The following is a 12,656-nucleotide window of genomic DNA, read 5'->3' on the forward strand; positions in this document are numbered from 1 at the left end:
GAGGAGGAGCAGACATGAGGGGGCAGATTAACAACAGAGGAGATACAGAGCGTCTCTGAGTCATCAGACCAGCAGTTTAAAGCTGCTCACATGGACAGAGACAGAAAATATCTCAAATCTATCACATTCATCTGCTCACCTCCTTCATCCATGTACCCTTTGTTCTTTGGTTAAAACCTAATCACAATTACAAATAAACAGTGGTTATTTTGTTTTACTGACTTAAAATCTAAACAGAAAAAAACAGAGATGCAACGTTTTTCTGTTTTAAAAATAAATCTTGTTCTGTTTGTGATATTTGGATATTTACGGTAAACTATGGACGAGAGCTTCATGTTTTAATCCCACTACACAGATGAACACAGGCCAACACATAAGTCACAATACTTATGAAGTGGTGAATTGAAACGTTATTAATACATGTTTGGACCGTAACACTGTTGAGTAACGGTATTCTCAGATTTCCAGCATCAATAACTCTTTAACGAAACGTCATCGACACATAAATGACACATCTTTACCATCAGTGTGAGGTGGACAACAGCAGAGCAAACCCCGCCCCCGTCTGTGGGTCCATCTGTGTGGTGAGATTAAAATATGAAGCTCTCCTCCATAGTTTACCATTAATATCCAAATTTCAACAGAACAAGATTTAATTTCAAAACAGAAAAACGATGCTAATCTGGTTTTTAATTTTTCTGTATTTCTGTTTTGGTTTTAAGTCAGAAAAACCAAATTTGTTATTTTGATTTGGTTTTAAAACAGAAAAACCAAAGAACAAAGTGTACAAAGGTTCTCCTTTTCCTAATTATTCAAAGCACACGCACACACACACACACACACACACACACACACACACACACACACACACACACACACACACACACACGAGCTTTTACAATAATTAACTTCAAAGTGATCGATGCTCAAATCAGTTCCTAAATTGATCTTATTTTAATCTAATTACTGCTGACTCATCATATGGTGATCCTATCAGGATGGTAACGTTAGTGTTCACACTGATGAGATTCATTTTCTCTGTTTTTTGGTCAGTGACGGGGGGGGGGGGGGGGCTGAACTCTAAACTAAACTCTACAGTGAGTTTAAAGAACATGGAACAGAACATATGAAGGATTATTACAGACTTTAGAACTGTAGTTATTTATGGGTCACATGACATCAAAGGTAGAGGCAGCAAACCAACAATGAACTGAGCCAGTGAATGTTTGTAAAGATAAGCTGACCATCCAACACAATCATCCAACGCCATCCATCCAACACCATCCATCCAACACAGCCATCCAACACAGCCATCCAACGCCATCCATCCAACGCCAACCATCCAACACCAAGCATCCAACTCCATCCATCCAACACTAACAATCCAACACAGCCATCCAACACAGCCATCCAATGCCATCCATCCAACGCCAGCGATCCAACGCCAACCATCCAACCCAGCCATCCAATGCTAACCATCCAACGCCAACCATCTAACTCCATCCATCCAACTCCAGCCATCCAACACAGCCATCCAACACCAACCATCCAACACAGCCATCCAACGCCATCCATCCAATGCCAACCATCCAACGCCAAGCATCCAACTCCATCCATCCAACACTAACAGTCCAACACAGCCATCCAACGCCATCCATCCAACGCCAGCCATCCAACGCCAACCATCCAACCCAGCCATCCAATGCTAACCATCCAACGCCAACCATCCAACTCCAGCCATCCAACTCCAGCCATCCAACACAGCCATCCAACACCAATCATCCAACACAGCCATCCAACGCCAGCATCCAACACCATCCATCCAACACTAACCATCCAACACCATCCATCCAACACTAACCATCCAACACTAACCATCCAACACTAACCATCCAACACAGCCATCCAACACAGCCATCCAACGCCATCCATCCAACACCAGCCATCCAACGCCAACCATCCAACCCAGCCATCCAATGCTAACCATCCAACGCCAACCATATAACTCCATCCATTCAACTCCAGCCATCCAACGCCATCCATCCAACGCCAACCATCCAACACAGCCATCCAACGCCAAACATCCAACGCCAGCCATCCAATGCTAACCATCCAACGCCATCCATCCATCCAACACCATCCATCCAACGCCATCCATCCAAAACCAGCCATCCAACGCCAGCCAACCAACACCAGCCTTCCAACACCAGCCTTCCAAAACCAGCCATCCAACGCCAGCCAACCAACACCAGCCATCCAACACCAGCCATCCAACACCAGTCATTCCACACCATGTGGGATGACTGGTAGGAATGTAAACTTATCTTCCTCTTCAGCTCATCATTATTTTCCAACCTTAAACCATCTCTTCTTCTGCTTCTTTATTTACTGTAACTATGTATTTTATTTTAACTCTTGGCTTTGACACGTGAAGTGACACTTTAGTTTTTATTCCTTTCCTTCAGACTTACATGTGTGCCATGGCGTCCTCAAACAGCACCAGGTTGAGCGTGGCGTTGACCTCGTTGTATGAGTCCAACGCCTCCGTCAGGGTTCTACTGAGGCTGCTCCACGACTCTACTGCCATGTACTGGGCCTGCCCCAGCCCACGGGAAAAGTGGCAGTACAGGTTCAGCTTCCCCGCCTCCTCCAGAGTCTCTGCTGTGTCCTAGGGCAGGGAAACACACACACACACACACACACACACACACACACACTGTCAGCGTGCCATCAGTGTGAAGCCTAAACACTGTGGACAGGGACGCAGCTGAAGCTGAATCTCTCACGCACACACTGACCTAGTTCATTGAATCGTTCCTCCACAGAGATGGAGTCAAACTTAGTGCTGCAGTAGGTGTGAATGATGACAAATTGTCATATCACAACCTGCTTTTGTCACATTTGAAGTTTTCTACTGGTTTCTACAGAGAGCGGAGACCTCCACTGTAGCTCAAGGTGGTTGAATACAGACATGAACATTGAAGAATTATTAAACTGTCTTTGGTGCCAAAAGATGGTATTCACATGAGGTTTATACACTTTTTTATACACTAGACATCCTCATCAAAGGTGGTCAGCTACAGGGTGATCATTTCTGACACTTCTATATCACATTTCAATGCCTTTTATGCACATTTTTTCTACTTTCCAGACATGTTCAGCACGTATAAACCCTTTCCACCACTTTTACACCTAATGTCACATATGTTGACCTATTATTATCACTTTTAACCTTTTTTCACCATATTTCATGTTTATACAGTCATGTGGAGACAGGACCATCTATAAGGGGGAATAAAGGAGAGATTTTTGGGGTCCATCCATAAAGTCAGTAAAATGATGGTCCATTGTTCTATGAATCTGTGATAACCACATTTATTTATTCATCTGAATAATATCCACTGTTAGTGAACAAACGTCTACAGACCAGCTTCATGTTTTCAGCTGCTTCCTGATTGGCTGTCAGTTTGTTTATAGGTGGAGCTTCTGATAAAAGAGTGTTGTCCAGACTTATTGATCATTAATAATAATTACATTTTATAAAACATCTTGTTATGGAAGGGTAAGAAGTCAAGTCTTCCTGAGTCAAAAAACTTAAGTCACGAGTCATTTGTTTTCAAGCCTAAGTCAAGTTGGAAGACCTTCATGATTTAATCAAGTGGAGTCTAAAGTCATGTGACTCCAGTCTACACCTCTGAACATTAATAGCAGTAGTTGACTCTATTAACCATGATTAGCATGTTTGCTATGATTCTGGGAAGTGTATTAGCAGTAAAGTAACTAAACGTGGAAAGATGATCAAACTGAAAGAAAACAGAAAAGTGTCATGAACTTGTGAAAGAAAGAAGAAGAAAAGCAGAGACATCATCATAGACCAACTCAATGCCTTCACTGCACTTCTTTCTGTCACACTCAGCACTTTGATCACATGGTTGACCCCCCCCCCTTCCAGGACACTGGTTCTCCCCCTTTTTCTGCTGAATCATTCATTAAGTCCCCATCATGGCTTCAGCCCTGAATCATATTGTTCCTGATTGTAAGGCTTCACTTTGTAGACACAACATTGACTAGTTTCACTCGTATTTTGTCAACTATTGTGTTTCATTAAAGAGGAAACATCTCCTAACCAGTGGGTGTGCACCGTAGCTCCTCCCACTCAACGTTCTTAGAGCTCCCCCTACTGACTGGCTTTAGTATAAGTAAATAATAATTTTAAATAAGTTATTTGAGTTTGAAAAACAGGATTTTACGTCACATATGACAATGATTGACAGTCGCAGATCTTGCGTAGCTCTCTTTGTGAATAACAGTTACATTGTGAAGAAAAGCTGAAACATCATAAATTAGATATTAGAGTGTAAATAAATGGTGGTTATGTTCTAACCTCTATAATCTGATCAAGACGTTGGTAGAATGTCCAGTGGGAAATATACGTATGTTCTTGGCGTAGCTGGGTTGCGTAAGTCATCAGGGTAATATGCTAAATGGGCGGGGCGTGTTACCAAGGCTCCTCCCGCTGGACCCTACTGCACAGACTCTGGCTCCAAATTGAAGATGGAAGCGCCCCTAATTATTGTCACTTTTAACCTCTTTTCACCATATTTCATGATTATTTTTGCCAATTTAACTCCATTCATAATTTGTCATTCCCATTATTTGCCAGTTTAATTGAATTGTTCCTACTTTTTAAGCTACAATAGCCCAAATTACCACTTTTAAGTCAATATTGACACTTTGAACCCCTTTTCCCACTTATTCTGTCTATTTTTGTCCACTCTAATTTGCAACTTTTAATTAATTTCTGTGTGAGGCTGCTACTACTTCAGTGGGACATGACTGCAGTGCATGAGAGAGTAAAAGTGATGAAACCTATTCAGATGTTTCATAATTTTCCATCCCAACAGCTGATTCCCACCATTCTCTTCCTCTAGCTGTTCCATAGATCTGCACTCCATTCTCATCCTCTTAGACTAAAAACTCTCACCTCATAGAACTTTTTCACCGTGTCCACCTGCAGCTTATCAAAGAGCTGAAAGTCGTGCTCTTCCACCAGTTTGTCTCTGTAGACCCGGCTGGACTCGTGCAGGTAGATTTTCAGCAGGTCTGCGGGAACTTTCAGACACTCTGAGGTACAGAAGAGGACGCCCTGGGCAGGGGAGGAGAGAGAGAGTTTCACTGATGTATCCCATTCAGCAGATGGAGACGCACACACATTGATGGATATAGAGTGGGCAGCTGTCAGCAGGTCTACTCTTTCATCTCACACTAAAGTAGAAAAGTTCAATGGAGATGTGGAAAGAAGGGATCATGAAAAATGTATAGCTCGTTTCCAACAAAACCAAACGTGTGCCTGAAATCTTTTGTTTATTGATCTCTATTTCTGATCAGATCTCTCGTCTGAATATGAACAAAGAAACCATAAAAACGTGCTGAGATACTATATATATATACATACATATTAACCAAAAGTACAGCTGCACTTATTGTTATTATTTAAACTGTAAAGCTTTAGTTTAGCCTTTTTTACATTTCTATAAATAAACCTTCAGAGACGCCGTCCCCGTTGTTACATGTGACGTCATCAGCCGTGTGTGTGTGTGTGTGTGTGTGTGTGTGTGTGTGTATGTGTGAAAGATCATACTAAAGATAACGATCAGTACCAGTCCGTCTCCCGTGTCTAATACTTGTTATGAGGACAAACTGGAGATGAGGTGTGTGTTCTTGCTGAAGTTTGTTGTGTTCGGAAGAAAAGTCAGTGCAAGAAGCAACTTTAGCACGAGTGTACAGAGCACCAGAGACGCTACAAACAGCACAGAGGACAGCACAGCTGTGGGTGGAGGAGGTGGATTCTCCACAATGGACAGCAAACAACTACTGTAATTTCCAGACTATAAGCCAGAGCCAGATCAGAACATCCTGGATACATGATGTTCTGATCTCTGTTCTGATCTTTATAGCCTGGAAATTATGGTATATGGTGAAGAAACTTCACTTGGTGCTAGCATTAACACACAATATACAGGACCTGGAGGAGTTTATCATTACGTATTTGCAACGTAAGAGGAACCGATAAGCGGAATTGACAGGCAAGGAAACAATTCCTAGGAATTGGATTACTGGGAACCGGTTCTCAGTGATTCCCATCCCTATAGCTAATGCTAGGCTAAATCTAGCTAAGGTTAAAGCTAGCTAAGACTAGGCTAGATATAGCTAATGCTAAATCTAGTAAATATTAAAGCTATGATAATGCCAATGCTAGCTTATGCTAATACTAGGCTAAACCTAACTAAGGTTAATGCTAGCAAAGACAAGGCTAAATATAACTAATGCTAGGCAAATGCTAGCTTATGCTAATGCTAGACCAGGGGTCCCCAACCCTGGTCCTCAAGGGCCTCTATCCAGCATGTTTTAGATGTTTCCATCTTCCAACACACCTGATGAAATGACCAGGATGGTTATCAGGTTTCTGCAGAGCTTGATGATGAGTTCATCGTTTGAATCAGTTGTGTTGGAAGAGGGAAACATCTAGAACATGCTGGATAGTGGCTCTTGAGGACCAGGATTGAAGACCCCTGTGCTAGACTAAATCTAGCTCAGATTAATGCTAGCTAAGACTAGGCTAAATATAGTTAGTGCTAATGCTAGGCTACTGCTAGTTAATGCTAATGCTAAGCTAACGCTAGGCCAATGTTAATGCAGTTTTTGCATCCTCACTTGCATTTTGTTCAGGAAATGCAAATATTCTCGTTAACATTGTTGTATATATTTATTTATTATTTTAGGGGGGGGGGGGGTTAAACTAAAGGAGAGGGAGAAGAAAATGACAGAATGTTTACATCTTGGGCTGTGTGTCGACCATCGTCAGTAGAACCCCCCCCACCCCCAAAGCAAACTCAGTGACAACTGGCAGATGATGAGCTTAGTGAATGATTGATGAGTCTCAGCTCCCTGGAGGAGGAAGTGTTCCCACTGGGACCATGTGGGATGTTTGTTCCCCTCTGTGCTCAGCAGAACCCCCCAGGAGGCAGAGCCAGCAGATGTTGTGTTTGCAGCCCAACTACGACGTGTTGTAATCACAGATTCATCTCCTGGGGTAAAGCAGCTCAATGTGATCTGATCTGAGCCATGTGACGATTGGCTGCTAAACCCACTGTGTAATGGTGCAGGATTACAATTATGATGTAATTGAAATTATAATTGCCATGGAAATTCAAAAAGAATTAAACTCAAAACTGAGGAACCGTTTTATCATTTTATCATCTAAATAATATATATATAAATTTATGAGTATAGTGATATAAAAAAGGCTCACACCATAAATATTAATACCAATATAGTCATTGATTATGAAGCCTAACAAGGTAACTAATAGATGAGAAACTAATTAATGATATTGCATTAGAGATGCTAACAGAAAGCTAACACAAGAGGAAGGTTGCGTTATTTATTAAAGGCTCAGTAATGTGTGTGTAGAAGAAGAATATACGTCTGGTTTTGTAGCTGTTCAGTGATTGGCTGAGACTGTAACATCTGAGCAAAGTTTTGTGTGCATGGCGCTGACTTTGGAGCCTTTACCTCCTTTAGCTCCCGCTCCTCCTTCACTGCTTTGTTGGGATTAGAAGAGTTGTGTTGTCAGCGTGTATCTGAGTGTGTGAAGCTGACAGCTGCTCTGAGCCGCTAACACACATCACACACACATCACACACACATATTGTTTCTCTCGTCTCCCCCCCACCCCCCACCCCCCCACCCCCCCTCCAGGGTTCTGGAGCTCATTTACGCTGACGTGGGGCAGACAGGCCTGTAGACGTGGATCTCTCCCTATTAGTGGAGCTGGGCCTGGACACGTCTCATTTAGAACCACAGGGGAGAGAGATCACAGAGTGGAGAGTTATTCTAGAAGAATGTTTAACAAACAAGTAGATTAAAGGTTTTTAAATAAATGAATTAGGTTTGCTTTAATCCTCAGTATATGTTATATTAAATCTATATATGAATGTTAAATCTTAATCTAAATCTAAATGTCATAGGTAAAACTAAACTAAATATTTAGCCAATATGCAAATTCACCAAAAGAAACCATCTAAAAGCTAATTACGGTATTAGCTAAATATTTAGTTTCACCCGTGACATTGACTTTTAACATTTAGATTTAATGTTTAGATTTAACATTTAGATTCAACACTGTCATATTTTAACGAAGAAAAAAAGTCACTAATTTCACATGTATTGCTGTAAATCTGGTCAAAAGTAAGTTTTTTGTATTTATTCAATTTACTTATTTTTTTTTTAACAAAATATTTTTTAAATGTAATTTGTTGCTAAATGTTGCTGTTTATTTTTGCATGCCCATAGTATTGCTATAATGGTACGATGCTAATAGAGATGCTAATAGAGTAGCAACTAAACTGTGTGTCGTCTCTGATTAGAGCTAAAGTTGTTCCTGCAGTGAAGGAGACATTCTGTGTTCTGTATCATTATTGATCAGTGATCACATGATTGATCATGATGAACACATTGATCAGTGAGCCCAGAGGAACCAGATGAAGCCTGTGTGATGTCACATGTAGCTAAAAGTTTGGGAAACACTTTTAATTTGTTCCCACGGCTCAAAGCTGTGGATGAAAAACTTTCCTCAAAGACTGTTTGTTGTTTTTGTCACATTAAGCACCTTTACAAGCGTTCTATGTCATTAGAAGTGATGATAATGAGACATCATCCTTTAGCTACGTCTTCACGTCTCACAGAAAAACAGCAGCACAAAAACACCTCCAATTATTTCTGCTGACAGACGTTTAAATCTGACAGTGGAACAGAAACAGGAAGTAGAGCTGCTCATCTGGAGCCTTTTGTCTTTCTTTCTTTACTGTTCTTTGCTGTTTTCTTTCTGTGGTAATGGGTCAGTCAACCTGTGCTGTGTACACCCATTAGAGTTAACGCACACACACACCCACGCACGTGTGCACAGTGAACAACACAAACCTTTAAACACTGTTGGTCACTGCTCTAACGTCTGTTTAAATACATTATTCAACCTCTTCATCTCTGCAAAGATACAATTATACTTGGATAGAAAACGCACCATTCTAACACGTTCTAACACAGTGGGACTGAACTGTTTATAAACAATACTAATATGATTTTTATTACATTTCATGGGAATTAACAGGAATAATTGGCCCAAAACAGCAAAAATATATTTTAGCATAATCTAAAAGATCAACATCAGTTATTTAGAATTTACGGTGATGTTCTCCTTCTCCAGCCAAGAAACACAAGAAATCACAGAAATATTAAAGTAAAAACACATAGAGCGGGGACCCTCCAAAATAAAGGTCCCAGAGAGCGGGGACCCTCCAAAATAAAGGTCCCAGAGAGCAGGGACCCTCCAAAATAAAGGTCCCAGAGAGCGGGGACCCTCCAAAATAAAGGTCCCAGAGAGCGGGGACCCTCCAAAATAAAGGTCCCAGAGAGCGGGGACCCTCCAAAATAAAGGTCCCAGAGAGCGGGGACCCTCCAAAATAAAGGTCCCAGAGAGCGGGGACCCTCCAAAATAAAGGTCCCAGAGAGCGGGGACCCTCCAAAATAAAGGTCCCAGAGAGCGGGGACCCTCCAAAATAAAGGTCCCAGAGAGCAGGGACCCTCCAAAATAAAGGTCCCAGAGAGCAGGGACCCTCCAAAATAAAGGTCCCAGAGAGCGTGGACCCTCCAAAATAAAGGTCCCAGAGAGCAGGGACCCTCCAAAATAAAGGTCCCAGAGAGCAGGGACCCTCCAAAATAAAGGTCCCAGAGAGCAGGGACCCTCCAAAATAAAGGTCCCAGAGAGCAGGGACCCCCACTGTAGCTGAAGGTGGTTGAACACAGACATGAACATTGAAGAACAGTCATGTGGAGACAGGACCATCTATAAGGGGGAATAAAGGGGAGAGATTTTGGGGTCCATCCATAAAGTCAGTAAAATGATGGTCCATTGTTCTATGAATCTGTGATAACCACATTTATTTATTCATCTGAATAATATCCACTGTTATCCAGGAACGTTTATTATTATTATTATAGTCATCTTATAGATGGAAATCATGGTTTTAATCACTAATAAAATTAGTTCAAAGTGAATAAAAATGGTGGAAAATGAGGTGAAATGGGATTTTAAAAACCACAAAAATTGTTTAAAATTTGTAAATTAGAGTGGATAAAAACAGACAGAAAAAGTGGTAAAAAGGGTTGAAAATAATGGGCATGACAAATGGTGAAATATAAAATATGGTAAAAAGAGGTTAAAAGTGACAATAATGGTTCAACATGTGACATTAGGTGTAAAAGTGGAGGAAAGGGTTAATAACTGCTGAACATGTCTTGAAAGGGGGGGAAATGTGATGTAGAAGTGTCAGAAATGGGAGAAATGTAGCAAAAATACATTAAAAGGAGAAAAAATATGGCAAGAAAAAATGATGGAAATAGGTTGAAATATGGTGAGTTTAGTGGAGTTGCAAAAAAATGGTAAAAATAGGCTTAAATTGTCTGGTGACCAACTTCTAGTGTCTCCTGACCCCAAACTTAAATCAAACTTTTGAGCAGCAATTTCAATCTTTTACATCGTTTTTCTGAACAAAGTATCTTCAATTTATTGATCTATGAATCCTAAACTTTATCTTTATCTGATAAAATAAAAATAATTGTCCTGAGCAGCTTTAAAGCAGAGAATAAAAGCATTGAGGTAAAGTTTTTTAAGCACTGAGCTGTAGTCCAGCTATCAGATAAACTTAGCTATAGTTGGAATAATGTGATGATCGCTGCTTGTGTTAGCAGTAATGTCAGGGTACTCCTAATTAAAAAGATGATCAGCTGTAAAGTGCTGAATGTGTAATCTCACACCTCTATGCTCAGGGTAAAGTCCTGGATGGATTTATAGAAAGTGAAGTTCCTATAGCTGAGCAGCTTAAAGCATTAATTATACAGTGCAGTGTTAAGTGTTAAAGCGTGGCCTGGCCTCATGAAACCGTGGAGAATTCTGACAGAAATATTCCCCCTAAGCTTCTCTTGTGATATTATATTCATTTAAATACATTAAATCATCACTAACAGCCATGAGAGAGCAAATCTATTCAGCGTTGTTACACTTTTAGAGTCTGCTCTTAAATCAATATTCATTTAGAAGATGAATTACTGATGAGTCTGGTTCAGAACAATCACAACTTTTAACACACACACACACACACACACACACACACACACACACACACACACACACACACACACACACACACACACACACACACACACACACACACACACACACACACACACACACACACACACACACACACACTTTGAGTGCATGTTAAGGCTGTGCACGTTAGCATTGTGCACGTTAGCGCTATGTGTGTTAAGCCTGGTTTAAGCGGGCATGTCGTCAACGTGACGCAGAGGTTGACCCTTTCTGCATTAAAAAGCTCTTGTTTATCTTTTGGTCACAGAAAAATAAGTTTTATGTTTTTTAAGCATCTTAAAATGTAATTTATTTCTGAATTATTACTGACCTACTGTACTTAACTACGTGTATAGTTGGACACAAACATTAAAACAACGGTTTCAAAATGTGCACTTTATTATTCAATATAAACATAGGAAACTCGTAAACAAAGTATAAAAGTATATTGAGCAGACTGTCAACTGCTCTGGTCAACAGTCACACGGGGGGTGAGAGGACTCAGACCCCCATAGAGCAGAGAGAGAGTAGTGAGGGAACCTGGTCCATGGACCCCAGGAAGTGGAGAGTTGGAGTGGGACATCACTTTAAACATAACGTCATATCTATCAGCCTCCACAGCAGTTAGTCTATGTTTACTGTTAATGAAACACACACACACACACACACACACACACACACACACACACACACACACACACACACACACACACACACACACACACACACACACACACACACACACACACACACACACACACACACACACACACACACACACACACGTCCGTCTCTGTTCTCTCTGTGACTCAATCCACTGTAGAAACAACTCTCGTATCGCTACGCTAAAGGTGAAACATGGCGGTGTGACTGGAAAAGGCAGTGATCGAGGCTGAGGTTTGGAGCTGACCAATCACAGCACTAGCTGACTACACACAGCAAGGCGTCGACTTGACCAGTAGTCAGGATTTTTGGAAGGTGCATGTAAGGTTACGGGGGAGGGGGTCTACGCCTACACGCGTCTACGGCGGGGGATTTTACGCAGAACCTTAAATTAGGTCAGTAATAATCCAGAAATAAGATGACATTTTAAGATGCTTAAAAAACAAAAAACATATTTTTTTTGAGTGACCAGAAAAAAAACAAGGGCTTTTTAATGCTTATTTGTAACAACCACACACAGCCACAGAGGGCCGACCTCTGCGTCACGTTGATGACATGCCCAAGGCGTAGGTCCTGATGCTGAACCAGGCTTTAACGCTGTGCACGTCAGCATTGTGGACGTTAACGCTGTGCACGTTAACGCTGTGCACGTTAACGCTGTGCACGGTAACGCTGTGGACGTTAACGCTGTGCACGTTAACGCTGTGCACGTCAGCATTGTGGACGTTAACGCTGTGCACGTTAACGCTGTGCACGTTAACGCTGTGCACGTTAACGCTGTGCA

The 12,656-nt window shown here is 41.3% G+C and overlaps 1 protein-coding gene across 1 annotated transcript in view; it reads right to left on the reverse strand.

Annotated features, from left to right (window-relative positions):
• The window catches only part of dnah9 (dynein, axonemal, heavy chain 9), a 294,000-nt gene that overhangs the window by 156,221 nt on the left and 125,123 nt on the right, over positions 1 to 12,656 (reverse strand). The window contains 2 exon segments of the mRNA XM_028475526.1: positions 2,472 to 2,668; positions 4,985 to 5,146. Of these exon segments, the coding sequence (XP_028331327.1) occupies positions 2,472 to 2,668; positions 4,985 to 5,146 (359 nt within the window).

The sequence above is a fragment of the Gouania willdenowi genome, chromosome 19 (assembly GCF_900634775.1).
Source record: "Gouania willdenowi chromosome 19, fGouWil2.1, whole genome shotgun sequence".
Lineage (NCBI taxonomy): Eukaryota > Metazoa > Chordata > Actinopteri > Blenniiformes > Gobiesocidae > Gouania > Gouania willdenowi.